This window comes from Betta splendens, chromosome 11 (assembly GCF_900634795.4).
Source record: "Betta splendens chromosome 11, fBetSpl5.4, whole genome shotgun sequence".
NCBI classification, from domain to species: domain Eukaryota; kingdom Metazoa; phylum Chordata; class Actinopteri; order Anabantiformes; family Osphronemidae; genus Betta; species Betta splendens.
In genome coordinates this window covers 2,049,489-2,069,568 of record NC_040891.2, presented here as the reverse complement: position 1 = coordinate 2,069,568, position 20,080 = coordinate 2,049,489, and the positions used below count along the sequence as shown (strand labels likewise).

The 20,080-nt window shown below is 40.5% G+C and overlaps 1 protein-coding gene across 2 annotated transcripts in view; it reads left to right on the top strand.

Moving 5' to 3' along the window:
- glcci1a (glucocorticoid induced 1a) overlaps window positions 1-12,912 on the top strand; it is a 74,734-nt gene extending 61,822 nt beyond the window's left edge. Inside the window, exons 5-11 of one of the 2 annotated variants that reach the window (XM_029167577.3) lie at window positions 1,351-1,469; window positions 1,703-1,746; window positions 7,463-7,547; window positions 7,837-7,986; window positions 8,068-8,278; window positions 8,744-8,864; window positions 8,939-12,912. In XM_029167577.3, the coding sequence (XP_029023410.3) occupies window positions 1,351-1,469; window positions 1,703-1,746; window positions 7,463-7,547; window positions 7,837-7,986; window positions 8,068-8,278; window positions 8,744-8,864; window positions 8,939-9,251 (1,043 nt within the window). In that variant the 3' untranslated portion in view covers window positions 9,252-12,912. The remainder of the gene's footprint in view (window positions 1-1,350; window positions 1,470-1,702; window positions 1,747-7,462; window positions 7,548-7,836; window positions 7,987-8,067; window positions 8,279-8,743; window positions 8,865-8,938) is intronic. The other variant, XM_055512724.1, reaches the window with a different exon arrangement.
- The last annotated feature ends 7,168 nt before the right edge of the window (window positions 12,913-20,080 follow it).

The following is a 20,080-nucleotide window of genomic DNA, read 5'->3' as shown; positions in this document are numbered from 1 at the left end:
TGCACGTGCAAACTCCACTTTTTGGACATTCTGGTACATTTATATGACTCCCTGGTTTGTGTTAGCACACTCCTGGTGTGTTAAAAGTACCATCCCTGCTTATTTCACATTTTGCTACTTTATTTAATCTGGTCTAAGATTGATCGGTTTAAAATTTGTATTATTGTCTATGTAAACAGTAATAGACCCCTTAACAGAACCAGCTCCAGCCCTGCCCAGACACACCCAGACACCAAAACCTTCAGACAACATTGCGTTTCAGTAACTCACTGTGATACACACCGACATAGTACAATTAGGGACCAGAAGATGCTGTGTTGTTGGTTGTTATGACTAGCATCAAAGCCTTTTCATTTTACCATGGAAGAAAGACATGAGGACTTTTTGGATAAATTTTATTATAAATGGACCAGTGCTGGCACCGCTGCCTGAAGGCTTGTTCGTGTTTGGACACCATTTCACCTCCGACTACTTTGAAAACTAGGGTATATTTAATGCTGAGTTTAAAGGGGTCATATCATGCAAAATCCCTTTTTAGACATTTTGGAGCGTTCCTATGACTCTATGGCTCACATATACACACATTGAGCAAGGTAGAAATGCATTTCCTCCTTTTTTCTCATTTTGAAAATGTAAAATTTCTTATCCAATGGAGACATACCTCGTGCTACTCTGAAGCCCGGTCCCTGTGGTCGTCACAGTGGTAGGAAGTCTAGCTTGCTGTAGTAAGTTTGTGCTTGATACTTGTGATGTCTTAATATGTTAGTTGGTCTTTTTAAAATGTAGTAACCCACATGTGAGACAAGCTAATAGCTAGCTTTGTTAACGGCTACAGCCAGTTGACCGAGCCTTTGTCCCTTTCAAATGTGCTACTCTGAGTTGGTGCAATCACACACCTGTGTGGGGAACAGCTAATACCGATGGGCCTTCGATTGGCTACAGGCAGGAAACGGTGGATCGAGCTTTTGTCCTGTTGACATGCTGCCGACGCTCCTATTTGTGTGTTGCGTTAGCCGTTAGCATGCCATTAGGCCTTTGCACTTTAGAGCTACAGCTGGTCGATCGCTACAATAAGAAACTGCAGATGAACGCAGTTATGTTTATTACCCCGTCCTGTACCACAGCCTAAATCAACTTGTGATTTGGGTTATGTCATTGTTCTATCAAATTCTAACATGATTAGTTGGAATGATTACTGTGTTGTGTTGCATGTTTAGTTGCTAATTAGTCACATCTCTACAATAACTGCTGCTTATCTGGTCAGTAACCTATAGCTTGTACCATAGCCATTATATTTGTAGGACTAATACAATTTATAGTAAATTTAACATTGTCTTTTCTATACTGTAGGAGGGGCACGTCCCAGTTACCCACATGCAAGGAGGTTGTCAAACAGAGAAATCACTGCAGACTGTTGGTACACAGACATCTGCTGCCCAGCTCAGGAGTTTAAGTTTCTACATTTGTATGTAGGTATGTACCAACAGTAAGATAGACAATATAAAATTTAAATTTTAATTCGTATACACTGTTTATATTTTATATTTGAATTGTAACAACTGTTTATCTGTTGTTTTAGCACAGACAGGCCTGTCCTCTTGTTTGGTTTAATTGTTTGTCTGGTATTGTGTATTCTTACATTAGAGAAGGTTTTGACCTACATAATACTGAACAATTCACTAATCTACAATTCTGATTGCAGTACCTTGATGAGGTGATGGTGAGGACAGCCACAGCTTACATCTGGTAGAGGACTGCTTCCGCTCAAAGTCTTTCAAATAGTGATGAGAACAAGGATCACCACATATCCCTGGTCATCTGTCTACAACTATATAGTATTTAGCTATACTTGTATGAAACACTTTCAGCTATTTCTTGAGAAATTAATATAGCATCAGAGCATTTAACAATATATGCAAATATGCAACACAATTCATTATGGGTAATGCATTGTGCTGTAAATAACATAACAGAAACTGAAGTGAAAAGAAGTGACCCTTGCAATGATTGATTAATGGTCGTGTATTAGAATTTTTATATTTACATCAGTGCTTTTCCTGCTTTCAAGTTGAGGAAAGTTGAAAAAGATCCCAGAAAGATTCAGATGAAACTGAAAAGGTTAATTTGATAAAATATCGCTGTATCGAAACAGCTAAATAGTTTTGAGTCCAAGAGCAGAAAAAAAGCTAAAAGTTAGGTAAACATTTATAACAGCTGACAGTAGCTGCAGAGGAAATAGTTGAATTTTAAATTTGTAGCATTGGAGGAAGCATGTGTACATAATTGCTAAACAGTAAAATAGTCTCATTAATTAATCACAATTAACCTGTCAAATGCGGAAAAAAGTGCTATTTAGGCTAAAGATTTAAATTGGTGCTTTTATTATGAAAGGATATGAAGGAAGTGTGTGTGCCTAATTACTAAACTATAAAATAGTCTAATTAAGTAGTCCTATTTAAAGAGCCAAATCCAGAAATCTTGCTGTGAAAATAATAGTTTTAGACTGGTGCTTTTATTTTGAAAGGGATGTGTGTGGGCAATTGATAAAACTGTAAGATAGTCTTATTGTTTAGCTAAAATAAACAAAATGAATAAATAACAAAGCTAAGAAATTGCTAAAATGTAAATCAGTATTATTAACTACTCATAATAAACCACTTGAAAACAGTAACATTGCTATTTTTAGCTAAATATCTGGATTGGTGCTTTTATTTTTGAAAGGTTGAGGAAGCATATGCAAGTAATTGCTAAACAGTAAAATAGTCTTATTAACTAGTCATAATAAATGAGTTGAAAGCAAAAATATTGCTTCTTTTTTAGCTAAAGTTTTAGACTGGTGCTTTTATTTTGGAAGAATATGGAGGAAGCATGCGCATGTAATTGCTAAACTGTAACAAAGTCTCATTACCTAGTCACAATTACACATTCAAAAGCAAAAAGGTAGAAATGGTGCTATGAAAGCTAAAGATTTGGACTTGTTGCTTTTATTTTGAATGGGTTTCGAGGAGGTGAGTGTATGCGTAAGACCTAAACTTTAAAATAATCTAACTAAACACAATTATCTATTAAAAAGCATAAATAGTGCTAATACGGCTAAATATATAGATTGGTGCGTTTATTTTGAAATGACATGGACGACATGTATATTGCAAACAAACAAAAAGCTAAAGGTTGCAATAGTTTAAAAGTAGACCTGATGCAAAGGTGAATATGCTAATGAAATGATCCATGGATCAGAGGTTAATCATAAAAAAGGCTCCTTAAGTAATCATAATTAACCAATCAAAAGCAGAAAAAATTCTTTTTAGTTAAGTTTGGATTGGTGCTTTTTTAATTTGAAACGATATGAAGAAAGTCTGTTTGCTTAACAACTAAACTATAAAATAGTGTCATGAACTAGTCATAACAAACCAGTTGAAAGCAGAAATATTGCTATATTTCTTGAGTATAATGAAACAGTTATAATATAGCTGAATGCATTAAATATCTAACTAAATTCATCTTGAGTAATATATTCTAATTAACTAATTATATATTCTAATTAACTTGTAATTAATCAGTTTAAACATTACTCAAACTAGCTGATGAGTTGAATGTATAGCTAATTGGATCTGCAAAACAAAAGGTGCAGAGCTGAATGTGCCCAAAAAAGCAAAAGCAGTTTGATTTCAATAAAAAAGTAACTTACGTTGTTAGAACAGTCCTTTAAATCACCCCTTCAATTTTTATTGAAAATATTCTAGTCCTAGTCCTTCTAGTCCTTTTAGTTCTAGTCAGGTATTGAACCAGAATTTCCAAGTTCACAGTGAAGTTCCTTAACCACACTAGCTGCTGATGACGTTGCTTAGCACTATACAGCACTATACATACTATTTAAAAAAATGAAATATTTTTAAAACATCTATAATATAGTTAAACATGGTGATAGATTATAACATAACTCATTTCATCCCAGAAATACGTTTTTTTAATAATATGATGTTGCATAAGTTTGTTTTAGACAGGATTTGAACCCAGGTCTTCCACTCCAGAGCCAAGGACTTTAAGCAATTGAGCCACAGGATATCCAGCTGAAAGAGGATGTAACTCCAGAGCTTTCTGCACATGGAGAGAAATGCTTGGTGATTTTAACATATTTTTTCATTCAAACAAAGACTTGAAAGTTGCAACAGCTGTAAACCTAAGCAAATGAGAATATTTTAATACAAAATCATGCATCAATCATTGCACTTTCAATTTTAACATATTGTAGTTGCCCAGGGGGGTTATTCCCACCCAGAACCGCTACGGCTTATGGGTGAAGTAACTCTAATGCATTCTAATGCAGCAATCATTCACTAATCATTGCAATGGTAACTCCTATTTACAACAGTTTCTGTTATGGTGCATCACCAACACAATGCATTATGCTATAAATTTGCATATATTGCTGAATGCCGTAATGTTGAATTCATTCCTTAAAAACACATTTTTTTTTAAATAGCTGAAAGTGGTTGATACAATACAAGTATGACTAAATATACCTATATATGAAAAATCAGGTAGTTTAAATAAAGCTGATTGTCTACACCTGCTCTTATGGTTTGACTTACAGACTTACAGACTTGTTAGTCAAAGTGCTACTGAGCTCAATCACTGATCTACTGCGGCTTAATGAGTTGTAGTGAAGCTGATTTCCAACCCATCTTAACAGGCTTGTTACACCAAAACCATAATGGTTATGACAGAAATTACTTACTTCAGGCTTCAATGAGCAACTGGTGTGAGTTTTATGCTTGGGGAGTGGGAATTGTGGCCACAGTCGTGGTTTAAAAATGACTGGCCCTCTGTAATTCTCCCCAGAAGTCAGCGAAATATTTCCATTGTCGTGCAGGGGAAAATTTGTGGAACTCTCTGCGCTTTGAGGCAGATACAGTCTAAAGAATGTCAGAAATAGTGCCATTGAAGCTAAAGATTTTGATTAGTACTTTTTTACTACATTTTGTTGCATTGTACTTGTACACATGCAATGACAATAAGGTTGAATCTAATCTAAATCAAAAATTTTTTAAAGGATTTGGAGTAGGTGTGTGAGTAATTGCTAAACAGTATAGTATTCCTACTAACTAAAAAAGGCTGAAAATTTTAACAGTATAATGCAAAAGCTGAAAATATACAATAACATAAGAAATATTGCTAACACGTCACATCAACACGTTTGGATGATGCAAATGATGCTCAAGCAAAAGTGCACCTGTGACCATCGCCAGAGCAGGAGGCAACTTTGGAATGACAGCCATCCTCAAGATGACTTTCCTGTCCTTTAGCTCTCATTGTAATTTATGGCATCTGTCTCTTATTCGCCCAATGCTACCCCGGCCCAGAGCATTTGTACTGTAGAATGACTAGTCATGGATAATTACTCAATTTTAATGCGATAATATTTATTTCATGACGAATTGTTGTGCTTCATACTCCCCCCCCCCCCCCCCAGATACTTAATAGTATAATTGGTTTGGTGTAATATATGTATGATACAGGTAGAAATGAACAGTCTGACCTCAGTTACGCTGTAGCGCATTGGAGGCTTCAAAACAACGCTGTGCCACCTGGTGGTTAAAACGAGACTAGCGTCCTGATTTTTTTCAGCCGCTGCTTGATAAAAAGGTCCTTAGTCAGCGACACACCCGTTGCACTCAACCGTACTGCAGTGAAAACGCTAGTCACTTTGAACTGCTGCCGCTGTATATACGCCACCTCACTCACTCATCCGGTGCTAGATTGTCAACATTACCACGCTATTGTTCCAGTGAGTAGTTTTTTTGCCAGGTCCTGTTCACCTCGTGATTTTGTCTGTTTGGTTTTGTATCTTGTGCCTGTGAGACCTGAGTTACTTTTTTTGCCATGTGCTTTTAGCCATGCTTTCATTTGTACTTTTGTGTTCCTAGTGTTTTTCCCTCCTGGCTTCTGAGCTAGGTTTCATTTGAAGGAATGCTTTTGGCTCTGTCTGTTTCCAGTTTGGGTCCTCTGATTAAATCTGTTTTGTTCCAGTATTGGCCAACTTAGGGTCCTCAACTCTGTTCCCGTCTCAGGCTGCCATTTTTTTGTAATCCTTAACATCTGACTCTTTGCAGTTGACCTTGTTGACCCAGCCCGAGCATGTCGTCACTTAAAAAATATTCACCTTCAGCCAGAGGCTAATCAGTATTAGGTACTCCACAGAACGCCACCGGAGCTCGTTCCTACCGGTGGCCATCAGTCTCTACAGTCTGTCTTCCTCCCTCTGTAAAGGTTGATCTAATCGGTGCAAAAACATCCATAAAAAAACTTAAGCTAGTAATTAGATGTGAGTGTGTGTATGTAGTAGCATTTCTACTTCTAATTTTCACTACGTTCTTGTGTGTAACTGTGACAGCGATCAAAGTGTGCAAAATAATTTCCCCATGGGATTAATACATTTTTTTGAACCTTGAATCTTTTGCACAAATGAGCTTCTCAAAGGAAGGACACTTAACTGGACATAAAACTGAAAACATCCTTTCAAACTCTATGTTTGGGGCATGATTTCAAGGTGGGTACCAGGGCCGGTCATTATTTTTCAGGGGATTATATAGATAGAAAGAAAGAAAGAAAGAAAGAAATTAACCCTTAATAGTCCCACAGTGGGGAAATTCATTCTCTGCATTTGACCCATCCCCCTTGGGGGAGCAGTGAGCTGCCACATGAGCGGCGCTCGGGGAGCTAGCGCGAAGTGTCTTGCTCAGGGACACACCTGATGCCGAGGCGGGGGATCGAACCACAGACCTTTTGCCTTCCGAGGTCGACAAGCTACCAACTGAGCTACCAGGCCAGATAGACAGTTTGTGAAGAGTCCATAATGGAAAGCACAGTCGGATCATACATAAGAGAGAATTTTGGACCACAGCATTGTTTTCTCCAGGACAATGACCTCGAACATGTCGCTGTCAGAGCCTGTCTGAAGGTGGAAGAGATTAACTAGGTGTTCACACCTGCTGAATCTCCTGATCTGAAACCTATAGAGTTAGTATGGAATCTGATGAAAGACTTTATTCACAGAGAAGCCACGCCAAGAACCAAGGAGCAACTCATAGCAGCCGTGAGGTTTTACTGGATTAATAAAATAACAACAAGAATATGCAATACTCTCATTAGGGAATAGGGTTTAGGGAAAGTCTATCTAATAATTATAGAAAGGCAGGGAGCGCATAGCAGAAGGTTAATGTTGTGTTAGTATTATGTTGTATGTTGTAATATGTGCACTGAGACTAATTACAGTGGCTTCTAAAAACAATGTTCTTTTTCTCATACAAATGCATTTTGCACATGCATACATTTCTGTGTATGTTCTAACACTTTTTCTTGCTACAACTGTATGAGACCAAAACCAGAACTGGGATTAGGTTGTGCAAAGCTCAGTTTTACACAGAATGCTCACGTCTACATTGTCTGTGTCTGGCAACAGGTTGTTAAGCTTCAGCAGAGGCTCCATCAGTGTCAAAAGAGAGAAGGATACAGCCTTCAGCACCTCCACAGCCTGTTACATTAAGGTAGTATATTTCCTGAGGGGAATGGAGCTGGAATGAATAGCTGGGATTTGTATGTACTCTGGCTGGTGTAGGGAAAACAAATTAATTTATTGCTTCCAAAGTAAAGGTGTCACTGAAACCACTTAATAGAACTAAATGTATCATCAAAATAAAACAAACCCTCTGTGTGTGTGTGTGTGTGTGTGTGTGTGTGTGTGTGTGTGTGTGTGTGTGTGTGTGTGTGTGTGTGTGTGTGTGTGTGTGTGTGTGTGTGTGTGTGTGTGTGTGTGTGTGTGTGTGTGTGGCGCAGTGGTTGTCCATGTCGAAGTCAACCCAGATGCCATTGTCCAATATCACAGTGCCCAAGCCTTCCATCTCAAGGGTGCCCAGCAGCATGGAGGGCATTAACCATGAGCTGGAAAAGGTCTTTATCAAAGATGGAGAAAAGGAGGAGCTCAAGGTGGCACATGCTTCTTTGGCTTGTTTTGTACAGCTTTAAGTGGGATCCTGTTCTCCCTCTCACCACATGTCTTCCTTACAGTCTCTCGAAGTTCCTGACGGCCGACGGGCACCCTTCCCCCCCCAGCAGCGCAGCAGCAGCACACACAGCGTGGATACCCAGACCCCCTCAGTGCCTGGAAGGTCCAGCAGCTGCTCTAGCTTGTCACCCTGCCCTTCACCAGCCTGTCCGCCAGGCTCACATGATGGTAGTCCTTACTCAACGGAGGACCTACTTTACGACCGGGATAAAGGTACGGTACATCAAGCTGATCTTCGAGGCCCTTAGCATCACTGAAGTCACGGTTTCTATACCAGTTGTAAATAATGCTTAATTCTTATGGGTGCTTGGAAACTGCAACTTTTGAAAGGAATCTTGTGAAATACATCCATGATGAACTGAATTATATACGTTTCTTTCCTTGAGGAAGGTAGTTAGGTTTGTATACTTCAAAACTTTGGCTGGGATCATAACGTATAATAGCCGTCGATTGTTGTAGGTTTTGCCTGTAGACAGCACAGCGAAATTAACCAACATCTGTGACACTTTCAGTGGAATACACAGACCATGAGCATGTCAAAGCTGACTACAGAGGTGATGCTGTCAATCAATCAGCTGTTATCATTTAGGAAACGTTAGTAATAATAAGTGTAGTAACCTAAAGCTGAAAGTTTGTGTGTCATGATGTTCCTAACCGTATGTGTCTCTGAGTTTACAGACAGTGGAAGCGGCTCACCATTGCCAAAGTTCGCCTCATCACCCAAACCCAACAACAGCTACATGTTCAAACGAGAGCCACCAGAGGGCTGTGAGAAAATTAAAGCTTTTGAGGAGATGAGGTACAGGCTGATACTTGCTATCTGCTGGGCCATGGATGTGTGATCTTCATTGATACTGATGTGTTTCTCTTCAGTCCCAGGCAGTCCACATCAGCGTCAGTCCCCCTCTTCTCCTGCCCTGACAAAAACAAGGTCAACTTCATTCCTACAGGTTCAGCGTTCTGCCCTGTCAAACTTCCCGGCTCTCTGCCCCTAACCCCGGCTTTAGAGCCTGATGAAAATGAGGACAACACAGAAGTGGGCTCCAGCTTCGAGGTCCAGGGGGGGGCATTGTTCTATGGTGCCCCTACTCAGGTTTCCACGAGCACCAACACAGATGACCCTCTGGAGGAAACTGGATCAGTCGCCGAGACTGCAGATCAGACAGACACCCCGGCTATTAGCTAGACCTGAGCAGAGCTGGCCTCTGGCTTCAGGGTCTGTGCCAGCAGACGCCAACCATCACCACAAACTTTCCCACTGACACCTTTTGCTCTTACAGAGGATTTTCCATTTCTCTGTGCTGACACCCTCCAGTCCCTTGTTATCTCTGCATGACATAGCAACAGTGTCCCAGTTAACCACTTCCACTAGGACTTGCCGCCTTAATATTTTGTCCTAAATAATGTCTGACCTTATGGTTGTAGAGTTATCTAATGCAGGTATTGGAGGAAAGAGGAGATGATTACGGAAGGGGTATGGGTATGCATACAAACCCAGCTGTATATGTTTAACTAAGTTGTGTTGTGTTCAATTTCAACAATCACAGTATGAATAAGCTCTTTGAACGTATACATACATGGCTTGTACACACACACATACACACTAATTTATATATACACACACAATCCCAAACTTTATATAACTGTGTTACATACCAAACCAGAAAATCAGCTGACTGAGGATTATGTTTACACACATTGTTGATCCCTGTCTAAAAATTGCTAGACTAAATAAGACTGAAAGCAAAATTAAATGGCCACAATTCGGTTGCACCAACTCTGCATTTGTTCTTGATTCAGGTATTTCACAATCAGAGTCTATACTCAGGTAATTTGGAATGTATATCCATACAAATATCTGCAGCTTGTCAAAGCAGAGAAAATTCAGTGTCATCATTCCTGGTTGTCCATATGATTCATCTCAGTCTAGGTAGAGCATGAGAACATGGGCATGTAGTGCTGGATTGTCTGGTCTGATGGTTATGGAGTGTACAGTATGGACCACACAGCAGGGGTGACAGCAAGCCAAACAGGAGGAACCCTGGCTGTTAAGACCTTACCATGTTTATCAACTTACTCTGTTACACAAGAATATTATGTGGCAAGTTTCAGTAAGACTGACTGATATTTATACAACCAACACATCCAATTAAGTTTTAGGCATCCTACTGTAAGGAGCATTTCTGATGTTTACGGTAAAATATAACAGCAGAGACTGTAACTCGGGGAGGGAATGTTACATATACAGTACATCCTCTTTGAATTGGAGTGTTACTAGGAGGCACAAGATTTAATTTGTAAATTTAAGATGAAGTTAAATTATGATCATTTGATCACCAACTACTAGGATCTTGGGATAAAATGGTCAAACTTGCTAGAAGACTTGAACCATGACTTCCACCAATCCTGGTCTCTCAGCTTGAAATAAGAATAAGAATGCCTTTATTGGTCCCACAGCGGGGAAATTATACCTCACAACAGAAACAGGACAAAAAAACTGTATAGAGTTACCATACAGTATACCAACTGTTTGTATGGTATGTATAGAGAAAATATACATACCATACAAACACAAATTAATAACAGAGCAAATGTAGTTAACAGTTCTGATTGTAGAGTCTGATAGCAGCAGGTAGGAAAGATCTGCGATATCTCTTCTTCACACAGCGAGTGTGGATTAATCTGTTACTGAAGCTGCTCTCAGGAGCAGTGAGTCCACCAGTGGGTGAGAGTCCTGGGCCAGGATGGATGTCAGTTTAGCCAGGACCCTTCTCTCACCCACCTCCTGCACCGTGTCCAGAGTGCAGCCCAGAACAAAGCTGGACTTGTTGATGACCCTGTCCAATCTCTTCCTGTCCCTCGCTGTGATGCTGCTGCTCCATCAGACCACACATACAGGACGGCTGATGCCATCACAGAGTCATAGAAGGTCTTCAGGAGTGGCCCCCTCACTCCAAAAGACTCAGTCTCCTCAGCTGGTAGAGTCTGCTCTGACCCTTCCTGTACAGTGCATCTGCTGCGTATTAACAAAGCTATGCTAACCAACAGTGTCAGCGCACAAGATAGCTCTGGCATCTGCCAGGACACGGCTTAGAGGTAAGAACATGAACATCATGAACATCTGTCATTCCTGCTCATTTTATGCTATGTATCAAATCAAAAAAGCTAAAAGGTGACAACAAACAAGATCAGTGCAATGTTTTCATGACATTGCTTGGCCAAAAGCTTTGGTCACTTATTGAGAGCTTTAAAACAAAATGTTGTGAAATGTTGATATCATGTTAGAGTGCCAGTGATTTTATAATGCACGTAAATAATAATAGCCAGGGTTCCTTTAAGCCTATTGAGTCAATTACATGAAGGTACGGTGGATCCTAAGCATTAGGGTATTGCCATAAGCAGATTGGAGTCTAGTTGTACAAACATATAGTTGTGGTAAAAACCTCTGATTTAACGAAAAAACCACTTTTCATTAAACAGTCGATACCTCATTAAATGAGCGTGATCATGAGCGTGACATAGTTCCTTCTTTTGCTGTGTCTGCAGTCATTGTGCTCATTAGTGACCCCCGTGGGTAGTGAACCAAACACACCAGCTAAAACACTATTCACTGCAACCTACTGATTGTTTCAGTGTGATTCTCGTCCCACATTGAGATGCACTTTCTGTTTTACATCTGTTGATGTGACCCTAAGAATCCATGGGGTTCTGTGTCAGACTGACATAAAATGAGAGTTAGTTTCATCATAGTGATCACCACTACATTAATATTTGACTTGGTAAAACCTACAGTAGGCGTGTATTTAACAGCTTGATTTGGCTCTATGCTGGTACATACTGTAGCTCAGGGCTGGATTGTCGCTAGGGGGCAGGAAAAACAAGTTAAGACACGCCAAGGAAGAATCAAAATTCAAAAAACCTTATTAATCCCAGAGGGAAATTATTTTGCACACTTTGTTTGCTAAGTTTATCTAATTTAGCAGTGATTTACTGTCTGTTTAAGCTTGTGTTCATTGTAAAATCACTAGCTCATACACATCTGTTCCACAGGTTTAGACACGTAATATTTGTACAACTTTTCTCTCCAATCTGCATCTGAGACTGTCTTAGAAACCTAGACTGCCAAACACTCTTATTCTATTACATACATTCTTTGAGATTTGAGAATGATCTGATCCCAGGAAGAGACGTTTGGTACAGTACAACGTTCATTTGTATGAATGCTTAGATAAAGGAGCACACTGGCCTGTGTCGCTATCATTCACTCTGATGCTACCACCAAACAAAAAAAACCCTCCTGAACATTAGTTGAATAAGCATTACAGATGTGATAAAGAGGCTAATTTGTTTTATTGTTGTTTATTAATTTGTTCTATGAATCCACATTTATTTTGTTATTGCGTGTGGTTGTGGACTTCCTGAATTGGTTCTCAGTTTTTATGTCCTATGTATGTGGCTTTTATAAAAGCTCAATGCAACATTGTGGTTACTAATGACATTTTAGCACTTTACCAAAGGCTATAGCTTTCCCAATGCCCCACATATACTCAGCACTGGTATAATACATGTGTGCAATTTTAGGAACAAAAGTTGTTGTCTACCCAGATGCTGTCTGTTCTTTGACTCATGCGTCTTATCTTGCATTTCTTTGTTTTGAGCATGGGGGTTAGAGCAGCAAACGGATTGTTGTTAAGCCATTAATAGAAATAACAGCTTTGAGTGACCAGAGCACATCACTGGTAGATCAAAGTGTTCATCAACTCACTTCATGATACGTCTTGTGTAACCCGCAATGTCAAATTTTATGCACAATGGCAATAAAAAAATATTAATTGTTTTGTCCATTATTTAAGTGTGTGTACATCAGTGATTACAGTCAGCACCACCTTGGTGGCGCCCCACAGAGCATGGGAAAGTGCTTGGGTTGTTAAAAAAAATTAGGTCTTTGCTAAAATATAAAAAATGACAACAATATCTTTTATTAGAGTTAAAATAGTTTCGTAGTATAGTTTGATGCTTTAAGCTGTGAAATGTTAAGCTGTTGATGCTAGACCAGCAGAAAGTATAGCATCCCATATCTTAGGAGGTGGGAGGGCACCCCGGGGGATGGAGAGGTGGTGAGTGGAGGGTGCAAAATCATGATTTCGGTGTCAACTTGCCCAGGGCCAGCGCTGGTCGCATGGGGCCCCTGTGGTTGGGCGGTGGTGACTGGAAGAACCAGCGCTCAGGTGCCAAAGTGGGGCTATTTAGAGGGTTGGCATGTTTCTGTTGCCGAGCAACAGAGGGGTCTTTCCCCCCAGGACATTACCTACCTCTGCTCGGCCATGTGGTGAGGGGGCATTCCTGGGGGGTCTGGTGGGCTACCTGGCTTATGGCCTTGGGCCTGGGCAGGGGTTGGCCCTGACTGCACAAGGGCAGAGTATGTGTGTATGTTTGAGTGGAGGACTAAACAGGGCGAACATGAGCATGCTTGAGCAAGAGAATGTGCAGGTGTGACGGAGGGGTGAGGGTGGTTCTGGTGGCGGAATGGGGGTGAGGGCTTCTCCTGCTGGGCTCCCTACGGGATGTGGTTCCTCGGGCTCCATTCTCTCAGGCTGACCCTCCCACTAGGGGGAGTGTTCCATGGTTCTTTTGGGGTGGACAACATTGACCCACAGTGGCCCATTCTGACCTCGGGTGACGTCTCTGTGGGGAGGTTCTGTGAGGTGGATTGGGTCGTGACACCTGCCCTTCCGAAACTGAAGGGGTGTGGGATCCCTGGCTACTAGGTATCTTCCCTTCACTTGTCTGACTGGGTGTAGCGGCCAGGCTCCTCCCATCACCCTGGCTTTCACAAGTACCCTTGTTCATGCGCCGATGTCTACCTTACCCTTTTAGTGAATAATGTCATGTTACAGCTTTGCTAACCTTTTAGTGGAACACACAGAACCAGAACCGATAAACAGTCTTCATAATCTTATCTGGAGGTACTGCTGTCATTTAATGTTATCACTTTCAATAATCAATAATAATTATTAATTTGACAGTTAATAACACTACTGTAGTTAGTTATTTAGTTATTAATGTGTTTACCTAAGGTGTATATTTATTTATTTCCTTTTTTTGTGCCTATTTATATATTGTTTTTTTGCCTCATTGATTTATTGCGTTTTAGTCTATACACTCTCTACCAACCTGAACCTACCTGAAAAAGTTGATTTTAAAGGGCCATTCACACGCTTTTATCCATGCTAAATAATGCTAAAGAATTGGACCTTGATGTCTCAATAAGGCATCTGTAACTTTTTATGCCAAAAAGCGCTGTAGATGGCCTACACGACCCGTCTGAAAACGTGTGTTTTAAGCTCTCATCCACAATTATCAGTTTTAGGGGTGTGTCGCAAATCAAGTAGATGGCCACACCCCTTTGAGGAAGCGCAAAAGTCACGCTCACTGAATACATTGTAACTGCGAAAATAGCTACCTGATTTGGTAGTGGAGTTCAACCATATGTTTGATCCAAAATCTGACTCTGAAGCGGAATTGGAGGCTCTTTCTAAACCAGTTTGGATAAAGTAGTAAAATGTGAAATAAGTAGGGGGCGTACTTCTAACACACCAGGAGTGTCTTAACCAGGGAGTCATATAAATGTACCAGAATGTTCAAAGGTGAATTTTGCATGTGCAGGCACCTTACGATGTTTAGACATTAAACTTTATAAATGCATGACTCTACCACTTATTAATACAATGAGTAAAAGTATTATTATTATTATTAAGAACAGTTTTAACTAGAAAACCATGTAGTAGACAAATTAAATATAACTAATTAATGCTGAGAAATAAAAATAATTTAGTTGTAATCAGAGACTAATGTAACCTTGGAAAATGCTGCAAATCTAATAACCTTATCAGGAATATATGATGACAATATCCAGAAAATGGTTTGGTAAATAAGGGCCAAAATGTTAAGGGTAAAGAAGCCTTGGTTCTGTTTGGAATGAAGCAGCACCAGCTGTCCAGCAGATGGCAATACAGCATCACAGTAGCGTCATCTGTCCTTCAACAAGACAAACAAGACCTGGCAAAGACGTTTTTAGTGAAATGCATAAATACATTTAATACATGTCTCTTATCAAAACGTGTGTAAACTGTGCAGTAAAAATTTACCTGTCACAGGGCATCACACAGCATCATTTGTTCCTTGTTATATTTCTATAAACCTGGAGCAGGAAATAGAAATATTTCCTTGCTTGACAGGAGAATATGACTCTAAAATGCAGATTCTTTAACAAGAAAACCATTGTTGGCCATGTTTCAACTACTAATCGGCTTTGTCACAAACTCGATTTTCTGTGCTAATCTCAGCCTCCCAGCACATCCAAACTGGGCACATAGAACAAAGGTAAGACTCTTTTAAAATCAAATTACAGAACATAAAGCCTCTTGTAATCCTCTGTTTTCTAGCATTCTTAGTCATGCTGCTGTTTCACCATTCACACACACACACCTCCGTGCAAAATACTAATTCCTGTTTATCAGAGAAAAAGATAATGGAAGATATCGAATGGGAATTCAAGAGCTGCAGCACACACACGTGTGACATGTGGCTGTATGAAGACATGGAGAGTTCACCGTGCTGACAGACAGGTCGCTGTGCCCTTCACTCTCAATTCACACTCTCACCAATCAAGCCTTTAAATTAGCAGGTAGTTAGTGAAAGTTGTCCGCAATCAGAGCCCTCTCATCCAAGCAATCAGTCCTGCTGACATCAAGGCAGTGCTTGGAGATTAAACACACACTCACACACTGTTCCTCTAACTGGAACTAAAAATCGAGATTTTTGTTGTCGCTGCTTGCTGGAGTTACACACACACCAATGAAAGCACAGATTGAAGCAGTGATGTGCAGATTACTTTGAAACACAGTGAATGTTAATCTATGGAAGAAAATACTTTAATATTTGAAATAACAAATATTGTGTGAAATGTAATTTTTAATTTTTAAAGCTCTTTTCTTCTATTCATAAATTGTTTTTTACTAGTGACATTACATACATTGGAACAAAAGTTAGTAGATCACTCACTCACTCACTCACTCACTCACTTAGTCAGATTGAGGGATAAGAAGCCCACATAGGCTAAGTCTAAGTTATAGCTCTTTGATCACTATCTGACTTCTGCTGGAGTCACGTAATCCTCTGTGGCAGCCATTTCTTCATTATTACTGTTTTTTTTCTCTTTTTTTACTGTACTCAGCATTAATCTGTGCCATTGTTTGTGTAGGATGGCAGCGTTTTGGATTTGTCTATCTGTAAATCAGGTAAATACTAATACTGTATATTGTATATAACAAGCAAAACCTTTTATGTAATACTGTGTATGAAATGAAAATCAGACATTGGTCTTTTGTGCTGCTCTTTCCTGTGACATTTAAAGCCTCTGTGATATTTTTCCCCAGAATATTTTTTTGTGTTCAAATGTTGATACAGGCTTCCAAAGCACTAGAGAAGAGTGCATGATTTGCAGCTAGGTTATTTTCAGAGCAGCACATGTTAGCTAATGCTGCATGTGGAAGCTAAACCCTAGTTTGTGATTTCCTTCTGTTGAATGAATGCATTGCTTGTGTGCTCTGTGAAGAGTCAAATGTGTCAAATCTGTAAAATATTCAGTACGATGCTGAAGGAACCTTTTGTGATGGTGGAGCAGCCAATGGCCAGCTCATCATCTCTGGAGACACTCGCTGGCCGAGTGGACAGACTGTCAGATTCAGCTCTTTTGTGTGTCCGTCTTGTCTCGTGGGTCCATTGTGGAGGCTGGACAGGCTGATCCCACCTCGTGCATCCAGCCGTCCTCTCTGTCTTGTATGTGTGTCAGCCTTCCCCTCCTCACTAGGAGCGATTTCATTGTCTTCCTCCAGTTTCAAATCAGACTCCTTGAATGCTACACTGATCAAGGAAAAATAATCAACTGCCCTTTTGTTTTAGCAGCCATTTCAACAGGAGAAAATAAAGTTATGTTAATGAAGCCTTATCATGTGTGGTTCAGACAGTGGGTGTGATGTAATTTGCCTTCCAGTGGTGTGCAGCTGTCCAGCAGAGACTTCCCACTGTGAGTGAGAGGCCTGCAGCCAGATGACTGGTGCTGCTGTAGAGCATTCAAGTGCTCCCGGTGCTTCTTCCACACAGAGATCCACCTGCAGAATAAAAATCCATCTTGTATTGATGGGGAGAGATTAATCCATATCACAGTCCTTAATTAATGCCCTTATCTAATCTCTACCACCAGGGTCACACTACCTAATACTCTGCACAGCACATCATCTCCTGTCAGCTACTGTACCACCTTACAAACAACACATGCTGTTGTCAGAGGCATTTGTAAATCAGACTAATCAGTGCATAGACAAAGATTCCTTCTAAGCATCTAGAAATCAGAGTCCACAATTAGCCATACTGCATTAGGATTTATTGAATAGCAGGTTTTTCACGGATCAATCAACTAAAATCTACAGTATAGCGATGAAGTCAGATCTGGGATGTCCCAGGGCCTTGAAGAGTCCTTGAAGGTGGAGGCTAGAAGCTGCAATCAGCGTCTTATATGACGGCCAATTCATAGAGTAGAAGATGAGGTGGCTCACAGTTGTCTTCCTAATTGTTCTAATGTGGCCTTTTCGTCTACATCCACAAAGCAATGCTTTAAAAAAACATTTCATATAAGAATAAGAATAAGAAAACCTTTAATAGTCCCACAGTGGGGAAATTACTTCTCACAACAGCAGTACAGATAAGCGAGACTACAGCTACAGAACAGTTTGTGTTGGCACAGTACAAAGCAGTACAGTACAGTTGGAGTGAGTATGAGGTCATTGCAGGGTTATTGCACAGTAGTGGGTATAAGATTTGCACCGGTAACAATATACATGATTGTTCACAGATTTACACAAATATTGTGCAGAGCAGGTTGCTATATAAACCACTGATGCAGTGGGTGAGTGACTGTGGTGGGATGTGGTCAACAGTTCTGATTGTACAGTCTGACAGCAGCAGGTAGGAAGGATCTACGATATCTCTCCTTCACACAGCGAGGGTGGATCAGTCTGCTACTGAAGCTGCTCTCCAGAGCAGACAGTGAGTCCTCCAGTGGGTGAGAGACCTGGTCCATGATGGATGTCAGTTTAGGCAGGACCCTTCTCTCACCCACCTCCTGCACCGTGTCCAGAGTGCAGCCCAGGACAGAGCTGGACTTTCTGATGATCCTGTCCAGTCTCTTCCTGTCCCTCGCTGTGATGCTGCTGCCCCAGCAGACCACACCGTACAGGATGGCTGATGCCACCACAGAGTCATAGAAGGTCTTCAGGAGTGGCCCCTTCACTCCAAAAGACCGCAGTCTCCTCAGCAGGTAGAGTCTGCTCTGACCCTTCCTGTACAGTGCATCCGTGTTATGAGTCCAGTCCAGTTTATTGTTCAGATGCACACCCAGGTACTTGTAATATCCAGTGTTGATGTGTATAAAAGGGAAACCATTTGGTATCATCAGCACATGCACCAGCTACACTGTTTGCGGCGTTTCTTTGTGTTTAAAGAAGCATCTGTGCATGTGTGGACATCCTTAGGTTATGTCATGTAGGTGAAATTTAACTGTTTACTTGTTCTTGTGGAACCCACATAGATCCTTTTTAGATGTGTGTATTCCACTGAGCCACACATCGTGCTTGTTTTGCATATATGTTTAGGTCAAAAATCTGTTATTATCATGTGAATGCATTTTCTGCCTGTGACTCATCGTGGATGTGTTTGAGCAGCAGACTGGGTGATGACCCACAGGAAGGCCTCGACTCTGGGTGTGTGTAGGACAAACAGCTGCTAAGATAAAGATGAGAAAACAGACAAATTACAGCACACCTTGGTGCTATCGCCCTGCAGCAGAGCTGGAGGTGAGAGATAGAGCTGCACTAAAAATGCTGGGACGAAAGAATGATGCTGGCAGAATGTTACTACAGTATCTGCCCTCAGTCAACGGGTACAGTATCAAAGCTCCATGTGTACAAAAGGCACATATTCTCTTTTCAAGTGATATTAGGTACTACTTTAAACATCAACCAGTAACAACGAGTAAAATAAAAATGATTATTGTTGTTCGATTACAGGAACATATGATTAGCCTTTACTTTTTATTTTACATTAGGGTTTTTTTGGAACTCATCCAAAAGAAGAGGTGGTATATGGCCTAGTTTGATGACTTGAAGCATTGGTGTCAATTAATCTCTAAACCTTTTGTTTAAGTAAAATAGGTAAAAATGGTAGGGGATCATCCAGCAGCCGCTCAGAGGGACTCAACATGCCACAGTGTTACAAACACAGACATACTCAACATGAGCCGTCCTGTGTCTGTACACAGGGTTACAGGCTGGATACAAACCCTTCATTAGCCCATCAGCCACAGATGACAGTCTTTGCTAATCAGTTAATACAGTAACAGTTTGTGGCTGCACCTGGATCAGTTTAAAAAGCAGCTTAGGCAATTCTTTGAACAAATTCGGCGATGAATCAGTGCAATTGTGTATTTTATGGAGGTTGAAATGAGCAGAGTGGAGAGGAACAAACAGCTCATAAACAAGCCTTCAGTGACACATCAGCCGATTCATAGAAATGTAGGAATGCCATTATCTCCACTTGTAAAACCAGTGACCTTTAAATGTGCAGAGCCAAAGATTCTGGCTCTGCTTGTGGAAGAATATTATAGATTCCTCAGCCTTTTTCTATGAGCTGCTTTATCTGCAGCACTGGAAAAATTCGGCACTTAAGTGTGTGTTTTCTTATATATTTATCGATTTATCACTGTGACGCATTTCAGAGTCCAAAGCTGCTTAAGGGCAACCGTGTTACAGTTCAAGTGGAGTTGAAATATTAATATACTGGTAGGTGAGGACCCAAACGCACAGCTCTGAGACGAGAATAAAGTAAAATAGTATTTTAATTGCAAAAGGCACAGAACAGCAGGCAGCTGGGTGGTCTGGCAGACGGGGATCATTAACC